Source organism: Crocodylus porosus, unplaced genomic scaffold (assembly GCF_001723895.1).
Source record: "Crocodylus porosus isolate Cpor-Errol unplaced genomic scaffold, CroPor_comp1, whole genome shotgun sequence".
Lineage (NCBI taxonomy): Eukaryota > Metazoa > Chordata > Crocodylia > Crocodylidae > Crocodylus > Crocodylus porosus.
Window position 1 is genome coordinate 223,727,999 of NW_017728886.1, and position 18,758 is coordinate 223,746,756.

The 18,758-nt window shown below is 40.7% G+C and overlaps 1 protein-coding gene across 1 annotated transcript; it reads left to right on the forward strand.

Moving 5' to 3' along the window:
• Positions 1–4,595: 4,595 nt before the first annotated feature.
• Positions 4,596–13,379, forward strand: E2F5 (E2F transcription factor 5). Its single transcript, XM_019549930.1, has 7 exons — positions 4,596–4,710; positions 7,449–7,490; positions 8,241–8,305; positions 9,790–10,057; positions 10,968–11,168; positions 11,593–11,637; positions 12,649–13,379. Exons 1-7 carry the CDS (start codon positions 4,686–4,688, stop codon positions 12,756–12,758), a joined length of 756 nt encoding a protein of 251 aa, XP_019405475.1. The 5' UTR covers positions 4,596–4,685; the 3' UTR covers positions 12,759–13,379.
• Positions 13,380–18,758: the final 5,379 nt, after the last annotated feature.

Genomic DNA, 18,758 nt, shown 5'->3' on the forward strand with positions numbered 1-18,758 from the left:
CCGGGTCCACCAGGGAGTGTGCTGGGGGGGGGGGGGCCCTGCCGGCTAGGCGACTGGTGCCTCCTGGGACTGGGAGGGCACCCACAGTCCACCCCATGGTGGATTGGACATACTTCTGAGCTCACCACTGAGCATGCGGGCCCGCCCCCCACCACGCTTCATTGGGACACTCCATTCCAATGGAGCATCAGAGCATTCCTAAGCCACGTCTGGTACCTTGAGGTATGTAAAAAAACATTTAAAGCTGTGTCTATGGCTGAATCGCTGATTCTCCAAATCAGCATCAAATCTTCAGAATCAGATTTGGCCAATTCGAATCAGGGACAGTGATCCGAATCAATGAATCAAATCGTTGTCCCTGATTCAGGCCGAATCTAAGTCAAATATGGCCTGTCACACGCCCCTAGTAGTAAACCCTCTTTATGTCAGTAACATTGTTTGATAGGTATGGCTTTGTAAAGTGGAAGTAACATTCCTTTACATGTAATTCAAGGCTGTAATAATTGCCCCACATTTCTCCACTATTTTAAAAGCCACTTATTATATTTTCTACTTGTTCTTCATTAATAAAACAACCATCAGTAAAAATAAAATGCCTTACAACTTATTTTCTGCTAGGAGGATTTCGTTGCTTTGGCAGATCAATGAATTGGATACGTCTTGGAAAAAGTGTACGACATTTGTTGTACAGTATGTTTTATTACCTATTCTGGTATTCGACTGTTTTAATGTGGAGTTATGTAAACTGTTTTTTTTGAACAAATGGATATAGTAGACTTTGATTACAATGTACAAATGTGTTTTATGACTAGAAACACAAAGTGTTACCATCACATTATTCCTCTATAAAATAATTCCTTTACATTACTGTAGAGTTTATTTTTCCCAGGCCCTGTTTTTTAAATGCAGACATCTATTTTTATTAATTAAAATGGTTTCTTACCTTCTGTATCATTATGTAATAGTTTAAAGTCTCAGTACTTTAAACACTTCTTCACACCTGCTCCACATGACTTCTTATAGGTGACTTAAAAATGTGGGAATTGGAAGTGTACAATTGCTTACACTACAATGATAGTAATTTATCTCTGGTAGTTTATCTGCTTGGTAACTGATTATTCTTCTGATGAATAATTTAATGCATTGTTTCTTTTTAAGTCATTTTATAAAGTTCCTCATTTTTATAAAAAGAAATCTGTATGTTGGTCTATATCGTGGTTGGTAGTTCTGTCTTCTAGAGAAACAGTGGGACATTAATCAAGCAGTGGATATTTTTGGTTGTTAAGTGTATTGCAGAAATGAGGTATGGTTCTGAAACTGAAGTGCTGCTTACTAGGGCTGTGCGAAGCTTCAGTAAGTGATTCGCTTTGAAGGAGATTCAGCCCAATTTGGGGACCAAATGCGATTCGAATTGGGAGATCAATTAAAAGCTCTGAATAGATTCGGAGTATCTGAATCGATTTGGAAAAGATTCAGCCATAGACTAACCAGGCAGCTGACACAGCTGCCTCCAGCTGGTAAATCTGTTGGGAGGAGGGAGGAAAGGAGCAGGGGGAGGGAGAGGACTGGGACTGGGACTGGGAGACGTGCTGCTTGGGTGAGAGGGGTAGGAGGGCGCAGGATGCGGACGTGGCAGCCCCCTTCCACCTGGAGCAAGCGTGCCTGCATCGTGCCCCCCGGTGCACCAGCTGGACAGAGTCCCTGCTCTCAGCGCTGCCGCACCGGCAGACCGGCCCCAATCCCTCCCTCCCCCAACCCCAACAGTTACCAGCCGGAGGCAGCTGTGCCAACTGCCTGTTTAATGTATGGCCAAATCTTTCAGATCTGATTCAGCCAAATCAAATTGGGACAGCGATTTGAATCGCCAAATTGAATCACTGTCCTCTGAATCGGCCAATTCCAAATCTGAAGCAAATACTTGCCACTTCACACAGACCTACTGTTTACCTGTCTTTGCTGGTCTTCCAGACTAAAGTTAAGCCTCCTGAGCCTTCTCAAAAAGAGGTAAACCTGGAGTCCTAACTGATGTTCCTTTTTTCTGTTCAAATGTCCAAAACTGATCAGTTGCTAAGCATATAATGGTTCCCCATTTTTTCTCTACAAAGTACTGTATTTACCCAAATCCAAGAGTGACTCTGAATTTAAGATGACCCTCCCCCACCCCAATAATTAGATTCTGTGAATAGAAAATGTATAAATTAGTTATCATTTTCTATGTACATTGGAGGGTTGTCTTAAATTCATCCCCTGGACCATGATGTGGGAGGGGCAAGTAGGAGAGGGGTAGATGGTCTGGGAGGTGGGGCGCTCCCAGCCCCCGCCTGGCCGGGTAGCAGTGTTAGTGCTAGCAGTTCTGGCCCAGCCCAGGCTTTGAGGTCTGGCCAGAGCTGCTGCCACCCCTGTAACAGATGTTGCTGGGCTGGGGCTGGAGGAAGCATGTGCTTTGTGCCCTGGGTTGAAGCTATGAAAGAATTGAGGGTAAGCGGCTGTGGGAGGCGGGGGGAAGGAGGCACGTAGGTGCCACATGCCCCTCTGGTGCCCTGTACTTGAATCCAAGATGAGGGGCTTTCATCCCCTCCATGTTGAATGGGGTGGGGAGGGAGAGAACCTTGTCCTGGTTTCAAGTATATAAGTAAGCCCCTGTGCTGTTTGAATCATGGCTTTCTATGATTTTTGGATATCTTCAGTGTAGAATATGCAATATGAGAGCAAAGCCAGAGGCACAGCAGAGCAGGTCTGTGCCTGGAGCAACTATCAATGCCCAGAGCTGCAGTGCAGTCAGCCTCCACTGCAGAGGCAGCTGCTTTTGTGCACCACCCCATGCCAAAGGCAGCACTAAGGCTACTGCCTAAGGCCCCTCCCCACTCCCTCACTTATGCTACTGGCAAAACCAGTTTCAAAAGCGTATTACTCTTGAAGTGCAAGGGTCAACATATAGTGAAGACATTAATATCTCAGTTGCTATGTTGTGTTTTTGGTTTCCATGTTCATAATAAAACACAAGAATTAGCCTGTTCTGCTACTCTGTTTTTTCCCCATTAGGCCTTGTCCACATTGCAGTGACAAGCATGATAGCATCTCATGTAAACTTATCCTAACTGGCATCAATATAGTAATGAAGCTGTGTGGTAATGCAAGCTTTACAGCAGGTAATTTTGGACGGTGAAAGATCGTGTCACTAGTTCATTGCTATCAGCACTTGGGCTATCTTGAGTATGTCAACACTTGCATTCACAGTTCTTACTATAGAGCAGATGTAGCCTTAAGATGATTCAAGTAAATGTCAGCTCCGCTGGTAGAGGTCTGAAGTGTATTAACAAAAAGTAGCTTCTCTATATATCATACAGCCGTGATTAGTGAGACCTTTCATTGTTCCATATGCTCATGCTCTGCACTAAATTCGATTTAATCCAACCTCGGAGGAGGGAGAGCTGCTTTGAGCTTCCTCTCTCTAGAGTTTTGGTCACTCCTCCTTCACTCTTGCCATTCCCTGCCTTCTAAAAATTGGCCCCTATGTTACAATATATGGGGGATTCTTCAAGCATGCTTTAGGGAACCCTGCATACCATTCTTGTGTGTGGTTTGGTTGACCTGAAGCAGGGACTCTGCTCTTCATAATGACAGTGATGCAAAATAGGTCATTTGGGATCTGTCCGTGTCAGGGGTCTTCCCTTCGGAATTGTAACTAGCTTCTGCAGTACCCAGGAGGCTAGCTCAGCCTCTGGGAAGAAACCTAATGATCCTAGACTCTTGCCCTCAGCACACAAGTCACTGGCATCTATTTCCTTTCTTTTAACAGGCTGCTGATACTCTTGCTGTCAGACAAAAAAGAAGAATCTATGACATCACCAATGTTTTGGAAGGGATTGATTTGATTGAGAAAAAGTCAAAAAACAGCATTCAGTGGAAGTAAGATGTGAACTGTGTATGTTTTCATGGGCTCAAGAAATAAAAAAGGTGTTCTCTTTCCATGAACAATTAAAGCATTGGCAATTTAAAATATATGTTAAGATTAGGATGTGACACATGAAATGTCAGTAGTCCCATTACTAGGTGTAATCTTTGTTTTCAAATAGTTCTAGGGAGACTAAAGTACTTTGTGCATGTTGGCAGAGGGGAGCATGGCAAAGCTCATATTACTGCTTTTCATACCTTTGTGTCTGGACAGTGTTCACTTTTGGGGGACTGTCAGTCTGGTATTTCTCATGTTCACTAACATTTGTATAATCGATCATAACACTTTGTATAACTAGGTCCCAGAGTAGATTCTTGAGCTGAAAAATGAATCTGGGGCATAGGATTAAAATATTGTTCTGTGGTAGATCTAAAGTGAGAGAAGAGCCAAAGGCTCTACCTTTTTATTAAAAACAACAGGAAGTAAAACCAAACATAATCCATTCTCTCCTCCCCAGATTCCCCCCGTAACAGTCAGCTTGGGGAAAATTGGAGTGGGTACAGAAAGCACTGCCAACCCTGAAGAAGAAAATAGATAAAGAAGTATTATGTTGTTGCATATAATATAAATATAATATTATACCTTTTTAAGAGGTGTAGGTGCTGGCTGCAATACAAAAGAAGTCATAGACAGGCTGAGGTATCTGGAAGCTGAAATTGAAGATCTGGAACTAAAAGAAAAAGAGCTGGATCAGCAAAAACTGTGGCTGCAGCAAAGCATCAAAAATGTAATGGATGACTCTACAAACAACCAATATCCTTTGGACACTTATTGGATGTGCCTTCAAAATAAAATTAAAATAACTGGATGGTAAAGCATGATGTTCATGGGAAGCAAGAAAAAGAAAATTGAACTAGGTGATTCATTGGGGTTTTAACAGTTCTAAAAGAAATTGAATCACTTGTGCATTTTCAGTTAAAGTGGAATTTCAGTTTTCTTTACAGTACTTGTGGAAGTAACTCACTTTTCACTTTTTGAAGTGAGAGTTATGAGTTGATAGCAAGATCCAGTAGGGTGTTGAATACATGGAAAAGTCTAAAGTGAAAGCAAGCATGCTTGTGAAATTTTAAAACTGAATTAGACAAAGTACTGGAAAATATACTTCGGGGAACAGAAATTGTATTTAACTGGTAGCAAGATTTTGGGTATTGCAATAGACCTTTTTAAGTTTTAACTTAGACTGCGTGTGTTTTTTGGGAAGGGTGGGAGGTTTCAATGGATGATTAATTCACCAAGCAATGCTGCTTGTGGTAACCCAAAACTATTCATGAATTTAAGTTGAATTTAAGCAAATAGTTTTAGCTAAATTAAAATCTAGAAAGCTCAAAAATTAGTATTGCCGTTTCTAAACTGAGCCACATAATTTTGGTGGCTAGATCCACATAGCCCTTGAGATGCCATACAGAAAAACTGAGAGACCCCAGAGGTTGTGATACTCTATTGGGGTGTAAGAGACCTGGGTTCAGATCCTTTTTCCACTTAATTCAAAGTGAGGATTTTAACCCTGGTTCTTCACCTTTTAGACTAGGGGCAGAAGTTACACATATACTGGTTTAAGTGATCAGAAACTGGTTTAAACTTCTAACAGAATAGAATTTCAGTGCACACCAACCAGTTTCAAAGTGGCTGAAACTGGTTTAAGATAAACTTGGTTGAATGTAGTATCAGACTCAACTGATTTTAGGTTAAACCACTTATGAAACTTCTGTCCCAGACCCCTTTCTGGTTCAACTTAAATCACAGCCCCCTAGCATTCTGCAGCCCTGGGCTGGGTTGGGCTGTCTGCTCCAGAGAGCAGGGCTGGCCCCACCCCTCCACTCCCTAGCGGGAGGTCTGGGCCCGAGGGAGTTAAACTTCTCTTCCCCTGAGTACAGAGCTGCCCTGCCCTACTAAACTTACTGCTCGCTGCAACTGTGGACTGTAAATCCCAGAGGCACCTGGAAGCAGTAAGAGGAAATAATGAGCAATCCTACAGATTCCTGCTGCTATGATTGTGGACTGCAAATTTCAGAAACCTTGGAGGCAGCAGGAAGAGGAAGCGAATACACAGCCCATGCTGGCTACATGCCAGAGAGCTGTGCTCTAGCACCCTCCCAGCTTCTGGCTTGAGCCACTCCAGGTACATGGCTATATTTCCTGAATCAAAGGTGAATGTCTATTCATTTGCTTATTGGATCAATCTTTGCAATTTAGACTAACCTGCAAAGACTGAATCAATTCAACCCCAGGCTTTTTGACTTTCTGTACTTGGGCTTAATGAAAGGACCTAACCATTAGGCCATAGGACTGGCATTACCAGCACTACCACAAGTTCTAGATGGCATTGAAATTCCCTTCTGAATACAGTCCTTTGCTTTTATTTTTAAAAGGCCTCAAAATGATACAAAATTTATAAGCCATTGTTGTATTATGCCAGATATTTTGGAAAAATTCAGTTTTGGCTTGACCTAAAGATTAAAATATTAATAATTTGTACTTCCCTGCCACAGAGCAATTTTGTAACGAAGAAAATGTAGCCTTTGGAATTAACTGAAATTCATTGTATTCATACATGTAAGTTAAGGTTTTTAGCAGTATCGTAGGATTTTTTTTTTTTTTTGCGTTTTATTTCTGTTGTTTACAGGACAGGTTACTTAATTTTTTGAAAAGGTAAGATTTCTGAGATTCACTGGAACTGTATTTTCCTTGTATGTAAACAGCCAATAATTAGTTTTGCTTGTTGTGTTTGTGCCTATAGTATGTAACTGTGTTTAGTATTCTTACCAATTTTGTTTCACATATTCTATAACTAGGGACTTTGGAGGTGGGAAATGCCATCTTTCCTATAAGCAGTTATGAAGTCCTTATCACTATGCTATGATTGCTCAAGAGGAACTGCTCAATAAAATCAAATACGTTTATCATGTCAGGGTTGCTTAACTTCCCAGATGATTAACCTGATGAACTTTAGCTGACCTGAAACCAGTTTGGTCAATACTAGTAACAGTGGGAAAGGCCATCATTCAGAAGTATGGCTTTTTTTTCCCAATCTATGTATTTTTAAAACCAATAGCTGAGTCCAGCTGTGCGAAGTACATTGGAGTCAGTTTGCTAAGAACTGAGACTGCATCCCAAGTCAACAGTGAAGGAATAGCATGCATATGTGTGTGTGCATATATATATATATATATATATATATTTTTTTTTTTCCTATAAAAATGTCAATATTTGATGTATTAAATCTCTCAAAAATATTCCTTCCCCAAATGCCCCTCTCCTTCAGATATATTCAACAATACAGACTGGCTAGTTAAAGTTAGCAGAGCTATATCAAATGCAGTTCATCTCTCTGACCTAGCTGCTCAAAAAAAGATTATAGTGTATATTGGCCCAAATAGCATAAAGCAGAAATACTATATACCCTTTGCAAACTGCCACAGATACCAACTGCACAGTACTTAAGGAAAAATTCAGTTTGTTTGCCTTTTGAAAGTTTCCTTGACAGCAGTTACGTTTTCATACGTCACTCATGAAGACATCTGTAATTGCTTCAATGGTAAGTTGCTATTGGGCAGAAATCCTTAAAAGTGTTTTTAACCAGTCAGGAACTCCATATTTGCAGTCTTAAAAATAATCCCTTTAATAGTACTTCATTTCAGAACTGAACAAGAGGCTTATTGTATCCAATTTTGTCAGGGTTGTAAAGGGAAGTCAGTGAATGCTCAGATACTTGGGGCATGCTTCCAGAATTATTGGGGTCATATGTAGGAGTCTACCCAGCTCAAGGCAGCCAGCCAATTTCACAGGAAGATTGTGAGGGTGGCTGCCACTTCCATGGCTTATGCCTCTGATTGGTGGAGAGGGGTGGGGGCTGAACAACAGGCAACCCGCTCAGCCAGTCAGCAGCAAGGAGTGGGGATGGCAGCCATCTTACTTGCTTGCCTCCATGCCAGGCTGCACACCTGGGAGGACTGCTGGCTTCCACTGGAAAGTCACCATTTTATTTTAGTAAGGGTTTTTTGTGTCTTGTTCTTGGTTTTCCCTCTTCTTCCCCCCACATTTCACAGATTGCTCAAGTCCACAATTTCTGCAAAATCCGCACAGTTGCAATATGTGTAGGTCCCTAGTCATATGATCACACAGTGAGATTTTATTTATTTATTCTTTTGTTCTTGTATTTATCTTGAAAGTGTGCAGTATATGAAGTGTCTGTAGAATAGTATCCTATGTGAGTGTATACTACTATGCAGGTATGTGGAAAGTTATACATGTGGTTAATATTTTCTTAAAATTACTACTTAACTAGGAGACACGCTTCTAGCAATTCAAGCACCTTGTGGTACACAGTTAGAAGTTCCTATACCTGAAATGGTATGTATGAACAACCTGTTTATATTTGTCTAAGAGGATGGGGAAATAATACTTGTACCAATCAGGGTTGTTTTTTTTTTCTTTTTACTCATGAGAGAAACTATTAAGATTCATGTAATTGGATATGGCGTTTTCCCCTTCTCTTACTCACTCCCAAATGCTGCTGCAACCCTCACAACAAAGAGTAATGGCCGTGGTCTCCCTTTTTAAAGTCTGCCAACATTGATCCCTCTGTGGTAAGTTCCTTGCTCTCATACCCCTTCTGGCCCAAAGAACTCAGAAACCCAAAATCAGATTTTTTATAGAGCAAGGAGGTTAAGGAGGCTGCATAACAATTTTGCGGAGAACATGATGAAACAAAGCTTTGACCGGGTTGGTGGGTAAGCAAGATAAAAGCCAACAAAGCAAATCGCTTCTCTTCTGTCATCTTTGTATCTTCACTTTCTATATTGCAATATTTCCCCCCTCTTTCCAACACTACCTACGTGGATAGGAAAAGTGGCACAAAGACTATTTGCCATTGTGCTTGTAGAAAAGCAGTTCCATTTGACCAGTTTCTCATTTAAACTCAAGTGAGGAATGAATGATTCACTTCTCATCCAAGTGCAGTAATTAAACTCTAAGTGCATAAAAAATCCCTCACAAGCTGCAGAGCTGATCTAGTGAGACTGCCCTCAGTACGGATGGATGCACACAATTTCAAGTTCTTTCTATAACAGAAATATTTGCCAGTTGCAGCATAAGTTCTGGCTCTTTGGGGGCAGATTGCTTTAGAACGTCATGAGAGTTTCATTAAAACTTGGAGTTCAGTCTTAAGTTGTAAATGATGCCCTTCTTGTTTCTTCTATTTCTTCCTTTTTTTCTCCTCAAAATGCGGGGGGGGGGGGAAGTCATCTAATCCCCTGAAGTGGCACAGCACTCGCTAAACTGCACCAGAAAAAACAGCCCTTGTTAACAGAGAAGCTTAATGTTGACAATTCTGTTAGGAAATTGTCCCTATTAAGACTTAATTGTCCTGTGTTCAGTGAATCAAGGGAAAAGGATTCAGCCATAACAGGATACTTAGTCCCAATTAAAACAATTTTGCAGATGAGTGTAAAAGGAAATTATTTTACATGTAAATAGTCCCCAAAGGTCTTCACTGCTGGTTTGTTATGAGAAACCTACTGTGATTCTGGGATAAGTATGAATTAAATGCCGTGAACCTGCCACAAATTCTGTATTGTGACAGGTTTTGATTGTGTGAATAGCAAGTTTATAATCTGCTTATTGCTCATGTGGGTCATTGTATTTGCTGTCTGATTGCAAGCAGATAATTTTGCATAAAAACTGTCTCTACTGGGTTTAGTGTCTAGAAGATGCAACAATGCAGTGACATTCTTAATAAAAACCCTTTTGCCTGCAGTAACTGCCATAGAAAAAATGAAGCTACTTACAATTCTTTGAACTTCTAACTAAAAAATAATCTGTCTTAATCATTAAAGGGACAAAATGGACAAAAGAAATACCAGATCAATCTAAAAAGCAGTTCAGGACCTATCCACGTTTTGCTTATTAATAAAGAATCCAGTTCTTCCAAGCCTGTGGTGTTTCCAGTTCCTCCACCTGATGACCTTGCACAGCCCCCATCTCAACCTGCTCCACCAGTGACTCCCCCAAAACCTACCACAGCTACTCAAGATACATCAAAGCACCATGGTCTTGACCAAGGGCAGCATTTACCACATACATCTGTTGCAGTGACACCACCAGGTAAGTCAAGGGGTGGGGGGTTCCCCTCAAATAAACTTTCTTAGAAAACTGGGTAGGAGGGAAAATGAATCAACAATGTTATGTATCCGCTGTCTTGATGGCAGAGAGGCTTCTACTCTTCAGACTGCTGCTGAGATTTTCCTTTACAATTAGTCTTTTACCAGGAGGATCTCAGAAGTATTCCTGTGAAATGTTCTTAGAACTAGCACACAGCAGGGCCCCACGTTGACTTTTTTTTTTCCAAATGGATGTAGCAGTAGCTGAGTAAGATGGAAAGCCTCCAGTGGGGCTGCAATTCTTGAACCTTGTCATAAAACAAATCACAAAAAATTCTTGCTGTCATTCCAAAAGGTGGTTGCCTTCTCCCACAATTTCACAGAAATCATCCACACTCATTTTTAGCATGAAGGCTGAGGTAATAAAATGTTATTTTGGAACAGATCACAGATACCAGAACCAAATCTCTGAAGAGTCTATGGAGATATGTGGATCTTGCGGCATAGGGGAGATTCATTTAACTTGCCTGCAAATATTGGAAGTGCTGTAATGCAGCAGTTCTCAACCAAAGTGCTGCAAGATCCTTTGCTATAGGATGCCATGTGATATTAGGACTGTGAAATGTACAAACATAATTCACAGGATAAAACCTAGAGATTTCTAATAGCAATCCATAGCATCAAAAATGTTCTGACCTGGTGTGGTCTTTCTGAGTTCTTCATAGCAAAAGAATTGCTCTTTTATTTTTCTATAGTCAAAAAAAACTAGTGACAGCTAAGAGCTGGCATTTTCTGAGGAGTACCTTGGGTCTAAAAAGGATGAGAACGACTGTTCTAATGGACAAGGTGGAGGCATTATGGGTCATGTTTACACTAATTTTTAAAAAATAATGCATCCTTTCTTGTCTTTCTAGAAAGCAGTTTGCAACAGAGTGATACAGCTCCAGCAAATCCTTACCCTAGCCTTCCAGAGTCTGGCCTGTACACTAGCCTTGTAACAGATGTAACGCAAAATACTGCTAGCTCAAATGACTATCCAGCCTTGCTTCCCTTGGACGTTAATTGTATTCTCAAGCCAAACTCATTTGACATTGCGAAGATGGAAGAGCCCACAGGTAAGTTATCTAGTTTTCTTTTTTGTTTTGCCAATGCTGTACTTCATTTCTCCTAACCAAATAGCAGTGAATTTTCCTAGGAAGAACATGCTTTGGCTTGGAGGGTGTGTAGCTCGTTGTTGCAAGTGTTCAGCAAAAATCCCCTCGCCTAACACTCTACTTTAGCAGTTTGAACTTACTGCCTGTAGAGCCAGGGTAGGGAGAGGTGTTTCTTCAGGGAAAAGAGGCAGCAGTGGCACTGCGGGGAGGAACAGCGACTGGTGGCATGGGTCAGGTTGGAAGCAGGCAATGCTCAGACCTAAGCTCTAATAAAGCATTCCCTCAATCTGAAACATTGCTGAGCACAGCTCTATTTTAGTAATTCAATCTGTTTAATGCACAGAACCTAGATTGACTTTGACAAACATGTGTTTATGTTTAACAGGCACTATTAGCGGTGATATCATTGATGAATTAATGTCTTCAGATGGTAAGCATTTAGGATTCCCATTTCGCTTCAGTGAATAAGGATTAGGTTTTAAGCATGTATCTCATACTTGAGTATTAATGGACTGTTATGTTGGGTGTTTATCTAAATATTATTCCAAACTTCATTAAATATACCTGCTATTTAAAGTGGATGCCAGTACTGTGACCTGTTTCAGTTCTACCTCCTTCCCTTTCCTCCTTGGTTCTAGTCTCCACGCTTCCACCTGTTTCCCTTTTTCCTGCTGGCTGTAACTAAGAGACTATTCAGTGATTTGATTTGAGTGCCACTGAGAGCAAATATGGTGCATTTCCTCACATACACATGAACCTTCCAACTGTTGTCCCTTCCCCCTCCTCAAAAATCAATCCTCCAAAATGTGGTGCATCTCTTAAATGAGGAAGCTGAGTGGAACAGTTTTTTTTTTCTTTTTCTTCATTCTACCTTCCCAAAACAAAGTCTCTCTCTCTCTCTCTCTCTCTCTTACTTAGGGGCATATGGCATGTGAAAAATATGGTGGGTTCGAACTCATTAGATTTTTGTGTGAGTTTGGGCAAGACTTTAGTCTCTCTCTGCCTCTGTTCCCCCATCTGTTAAGTGGAGATAATAGTATTACTTTTACCTTTTAGTATAAATATATAGGAGAAGGTGAGGTGCACAGATGCTATAACAATAGGGGGGCATAGAAGTACAATAGATCACTAGTATCAACCACAAATGCTGCTTAATAGTTGCTTTGCTGCAGCCGAGGGAACTGAAATCTCCATTATACAGCATTGGCTCCAGTCCAGGTAACATTGCTGGCAGATCCATTTGAAATGTAATCAACTGCACCTACCTATTCTGAATTTTTTCTTTAATCTTATGTTGGTGGAGTTGCATTGGTGTCTTTCATTGCCTGATACTTCCAAATCCCTCTTTAATATCACATCTAGTATCATCAAAACTGACTTTCAGGGAAATTTTTACTATAATAAAGCTTATTAACTATCTAAATGGTTCTTGTTTTTACAGTTTTTCCTCTGTTACGACTCTCTCCCACTCCTGGAGATGACTACAACTTTAACCTGGATGATAATGAAGGAGTCTGTGATCTTTTTGATGTGCAGATACTAAATTATTAGATTTGGTATCAACCAGACTGTCATATCTACCTCTAACTATGTAACATTCTAGACTTCTTCATAACCTAAGTATTTAAAATAATGAATGTATAAATTCTTAGTTCACCGACTTTGGGAGTGTGTTTCCTTTTGCTTCCTCAACTACTTCACAAAACTTTTTACGTTCAAAAACTAGAAGAAAGGGCTTTTTCATTATAATGAAGTTCAGGTCATTTGATTTAAGATCCCAAGTTCCCTTGCTTTTTCTTTTCTTCTGAAAGTGAAAACCATTTTATAACAGGTTTTTTTTGTAATGACCCAGACTTGTTACTTACAGGTAAAAAGCATTGTGTATGAAGCTTTACTGCCAAGAAGTTTTTTGTATTTTTTTTAAAACCTTTTTCAAACAATTTTAAAGCTTTCACTGCCAAACTAAGGTGAAGGACAGTAACACGGTTATGCTAAATTGTTTCAGTGAACCAATTTTGTGAAGTGCCTTCTGTTTTAGCACTTTAAGTTTCTCACAATGACTTCTGACATTCCACTTTCCTAGACGATAGGAAAGGTCTGTTTGTAGTTTGTATTAAAGTGTGCTGATGCTTGTATATTAACAAGATTTTTTTAATAAAACTGTACAAAGAATCTAGTAGTTTTTATCATTTCATTTGGCTTTGAAATTTGTAGCTCTGCCATTGTGCATTACAACTGTGATAATAAGTCTGTAGCAGCATCCACGTTGGCTGGTTCACTTTCCAGGGGTTTAGAAACCTGAAAAAGTATAAAACATCTTAATTTTACTGCTGAAAGAAAGCTAGAATATTTGTATGTCTAGACAACAGGTTATGAAATGTGTGCTATAATTTATTCACTTTTGAAGAATAAAAGACTTGCTAGCCTAGCTGGACCAGTGGCCAAAACATAATGGACTTAATGAAAAGAGACTTAGTTTTAGAGGAACTCCAGTCTGACACAGGGTTGCACCCCTCTTTAACTATCTATTGCATGCATAGTAAGCTTTCTGCCACTGAGAGCTGTAGTCTTGGCTCTTGGTCCCATCCTCCAAGCCCCCAACTCTGCACCCCATGTTTCAAAATCCTGGGTCTACACAATCCTAAAATGGTGAAGGTGCATTCTTCCGCATAGAGTACTGTATTATCTGTCGTGTACTAAGAAGACCAATTATTGGAGCCCTATGAAAGCTCTAGACACAAAATACCAAATTTCAAAATGTGTTTTCCTCTCAGAGGAATCTGAATGGATAGAAGTGGGATTTGCATCTTTTTGAGACTCTGTTAATAGATTTCAATGCTAACATTTAGTTGAAAGGAATAAAGTAATTTACATTTCAGGTTATCACCTGCAGACTTGACAGTATTGCATTGAGTCTCAACCACTCTTTTCAGTGATGAGCTAAAAATATTAAATTATTTCACTCTTTTTAACTGAGGATGCTATTAATGTCTTATTGGCAGTGAGCACAAAGAGCACTTTTATAACTCTTACCAGATGTCCCTTTTGAGATTCTGCTGAAATTCCTTTTGATAGTTGCTTGACTTCTTTCTGTACTTCAGTAAATGCTTTGTCTACCATGCTAATTTTTTCATCATTCACAATGTTTATCTTTAGAGAAAAAAAAGAGAAGTTTAATTGAGTTAAGCCACTAACATAATTTTATTAGTCTAATATGAAGCTAGAATGTACTCTGCTTACGTGTGTATATGATAAGTGCATAATTCATAACACAATGCCAATCTCAATTTAACATTAAATAAACATGTGCTATCTGTATAGGAACATTTTAACCATGCTGTCTTCCACAATTGCATAGCAGTTGCCCGTCCCAAAGCTCCCAATATCAGAACTGAACTAGGTCCTTTCAACTTCAAGTCTACTATCAGAAGCATAGGATTCTCTGAGTAACAAGGCAGCCAGAATAAGGTGTCAAGAGCTTTTTGAATACTACATTCCTGTGGTTAGGGCATTGTTTGGGTGAGTTAGCCTTTTATTTTTGTCTCGAAAATATACATTTAACATAGTCCACTGTACATGATATTTATATAGGAATTAAAAATGGCTATGCATAGCCTAACTTCTGAAGCTGCTTGCTGATTCTTAAAATCCTGCTTTAACTGCTCAACTGAGTAAATGGAATCGACATTTGTGGAAGAGGTGATACCTTTTTTTAGACAAACAAGATATTTGCAAACAAATAGTTTGTTTATTTGCAAGCTTTTGGGCAGACTCACCTTTCATCAGGCATAGGAGAACTTTTACAATCTCTGCTTTCTCCTAGGTAGAAGTGAAAATTCATATTTCACAGGGGAGCTGAAGGTGTGGTAAAGTCTCCTGTTTGGAACAGTTCTTTTTGTCCAGGTCAGGCACAGAGAAAGGTTGAAAGTCTTTTTACCTTGAAGTTGTTTGGTGGCTAGTTTTTAATAGAACACTAATACAAATGGGCCTCTAGGAACAGACTGACAAAGTCTGTCTTATATTGCCAAGTTGACTTGAAGAGGAAAAAAGTTTTTTTTCTAGAAATAGGACATGTGTGACAAATTGTTTCAAACTATCACCTTCAGTTGATTTTAGCCAACATGGAGAAACAACTGGTACCAGGAAGGGTTCTTAGTTTCTCAGCCAATTTGTTGGTAAATATAATTATGTAAATTGCCATACCTGCTTGAAGTCTTTTAATCTAGATTGTCTTCAGTGTCATACATTGGGCCTTTACCTGTGAACTCTGATTGCTTCATAGGCTGTTAAGTTTTGACAGGGACCTTAAATGAAACTACCTATTTTAACAGACAAGTACAGTATTGCCTTGGGAACACACTCACTTCTTGCATTTCCCATCCCTTACTAAATCTGGACATTCATATTGGAACCACCATTGTAAGTGAATTAAGAATTGCATGGCATTTAGTGATGGGTTGCCTCTATTCAAGAAAATGGATATAAAAACACTTCCATTTACTCACTTTTATTGGATGCCTGCTCTGTAAAACAACTGCTGTTGTAGAGATACTGACTGAGGCTGACAAAATGAAGCAAGGCTGGGAATGGCTTTATGCACGCTGCTGGACTGTGGCTTAAGAACTGTGTTCTAGACTTTCAGGGCTTACCACTATCTATCTCATGGCTAAGTTTCCAACTGTAAGTGTAAAAGGACACTGTGTTCCCTCAGAAGAATATTACAAGGAAAGCAGCAGTTAATGAATTATGAGATTTTTAGATAAAATGTAGACAGACACCATTAGTATCTAGACAGAAAAATATTCACTTAGAGCAGTGATTCTCAGTGTCTCTCTTCCCCCTTACCTTTATCGCCGGCTCCAGCCCTGACCAACAAGATCTAGAGCCCCCACTGCTGTTTCTACCTGGCTGGGCTGGGCCAGGGCCACTGCTACTGCTGCCAAAGGTAAGCAGCAGGGGATGGAGGGGGCAGGAAGTGGCACAGGGTGAGAGGGCGGTTGGTAGAAAGGCAAGTGGCATGGGAGCAGGCATAGGCATGGGTGGGAGCAAGGGGCAGGGATCTGGCCCCTCACTCCCCCTGCCACTGGTTTCCCTACCACAGCAGTGGGGGGACAATTAAGATGACCCCCCCAATAACTTTCTAGGTATAGAATTAATTATGGGGGCGTTCTTAAATTCAAATCCATCCTGGATTTGGGTAAATATGGTACATGCATGCTTAGGCTTATCCCTGCTTAGCTGCCCTCCACCCCCACAGCCTGACCCATCTGCCAAAGAGGTATGCACAGTAATATACAAAGTTTGTTTTTTTTTTTTAAAACTAGTTGCCACTCAGCTCAAAACTTACGGAGGGGTGCCTTAAGTTAAAAAAAAATGTTGAGAACCACTCCACTAGAGTATGTGCTTATATCAAAGTTGTTCAAAAAGTCAATTTTCTTTGTAGTTTGTAAAATAAGTTCCCTATTTTTTTGATCTCCTAAAAAGCAGCTCTTGAGTATTTTGGTGTAATATTTAATTGTAAAAAGATTCACTAAAACACTATGTATTAAAAAATACAGTTCTAAATTGGAACGATTAAAGCTTACACTAATGAGCTCCTCTCTTTCCAACCACAAAGGCCTACTTCAAAACAGTTTCTAAGAATACAAACATGTACTATATTAAATGGGATCTGGCTCCTCCTGTAGGTATTTCTGAATAAGACTTTCTTCTGATGCATCACTAGGCATAATCTTTGATTATTAATTTCAGAGGCCAGCATCATGGATGATTTTCACTCTGGGTGCATGAATTTCATACTTGTGGTTATGTTCAACCTGTCCACTGGGTGAACTTACTTCTAGTGACTCTGGTTTCCTTAGAAACATTGTCTTTGTTGCTCTACATTCATTGTTATCTAGCATTTCCCAAGCTGGGTGGATTTAAGCCCCATCACATGCTCTTAAGTCCCCATCCCATCCTCCCCCCCATACTTCAGCCGCTATGACCACCACTATTTCCTGTCATCAGTGGCAATGCCCAGCAAGGAAATTGGCAATGTGGTAAGTGACAGTTGAAGCATGAGGGGGGCAATAGTGACTAAAATATTGGAGCAATACCCATCATGATTTGCAGGTGACCCCAGTAAGGACCTTCTGTTCCCAACACACCCCATGTAGCTCGGGAGTACCATTTTATGTTTACAATGGGAAACTTAATATTTGCCTGGCAGGAATATTGCAAGGATGGAATCAGCTAATGACTTGTAAGATACTTTGATACAATGTAGATGGACACCATATGGAGCTAGGCAGAAAAAACCTTCACTAAAGCAGTGATTCTTAATGCCTGCCCCCTCCCACCTCTAGTATCTGCTACCCTTCCTCCTCCTTACCTTCAACTCTAGCTCCAGCCCTGACCAACTAAGCCAATGCTTTTATCTGGCTGGGCTAGGGCCCCTGCCACTGACTGTCCTGGAATCTCTGGAGCCAAAACTGCTGAAGAGGGTAAGTTGTGGGGGGGGGAAGCGCAAGGAAGTGGGGGTTGGGACACACTGATTTAGCAGCTAGAGTACCTATACTGGAAACAATATAAATTACTAATTTTTTTTCTCTGCTCCTATCTTTCCTGTTTAGCAGTCTATAATTCTATAGCAGATCATGCAGTACAGGGAAATGCACACTTTGTGAAGACAGAGTCACTGAGGAGACCTAGCGCACTGCCTTCAATGCAAGATCTGTCTAGCTTTACAATGGGAACTGCTTGAACTGGGCCTCACCACCCAGAGACATCCAGTGCTGCCATAGCTTGGTCTAAGGCCACTTTCTGATCAACGGCAATCAATTTAGGAGAAGCAGCATGAAGTCCTGGCAGGCATATGCCTATCTTCATGTAGGTAAGACTTTGCAGTCCTGCTCTTGTGTGGAAACTTCTTCCTGCTTATGGTAACAAATACTGCAGTTCATCAGAGCATAGGGCTTCCCCTCCATGGGTAATGTGATTCTTCTCAGGATGGAGGCCAGGCCCAAACCCTTGTGCCTTTCAAATGATAAAATGGGATGAAGAAATGTCACCTTGTGCCCAGAGCAGCAGCTCTTGCCTGAACCAAAATCTGTCTGAACGCTCCTGGTAGTGCAACTCTGAACCTCTTCTCAATATAGTAGTACCTTCACAGCATAGTAGATTCTTGGACTGTTGGGGGCTAGAAGGGTCCAGGTCCCCTGCACTAAGCAGGAAAAGACAACTGGGGTCAAGTGACCCCAGTGAGGTGACTGTCCAGTCTCCTTTTGAAGATGTTCAGGGTAGGTGATTGCACCACCTCTGGAAGGAGTTTGTTTCACAATCTAGACACCCTAACTGTGAAAGAGTTTTCCCTGGAATGGAGCCTGAAGCAGCCTTCCAGGAGTTTGTATCCGTTGCTCTGTGTCTTCCCCAGGGGTTCTTGACATACTCCCCCTATATAGCAGTAAGCCACTACCAAGTTTGACACCAAACTTTGGGGCAAAGCATCCACGCCAGAAGATAGGCGGGTGATCCAGGCTGACCTGGACAAGCTCAGCAAATGGGCAGACG

Coding starts and splice junctions, on each gene's coding strand:
- E2F5 (XM_019549930.1), top strand. CDS start 4,686: ATGGATGACTCTACAAACAACCAAT. Junction 4,711..7,448: donor TGACTCTACAAACAACCAAT/ATCCTTTGGACA, acceptor CAGCAGTTACGT/TTTCATACGTCACTCATGAA. Junction 10,058..10,967: donor TGTTGCAGTGACACCACCAG/GTAAGTCAAGGG, acceptor TTGTCTTTCTAG/AAAGCAGTTTGCAACAGAGT.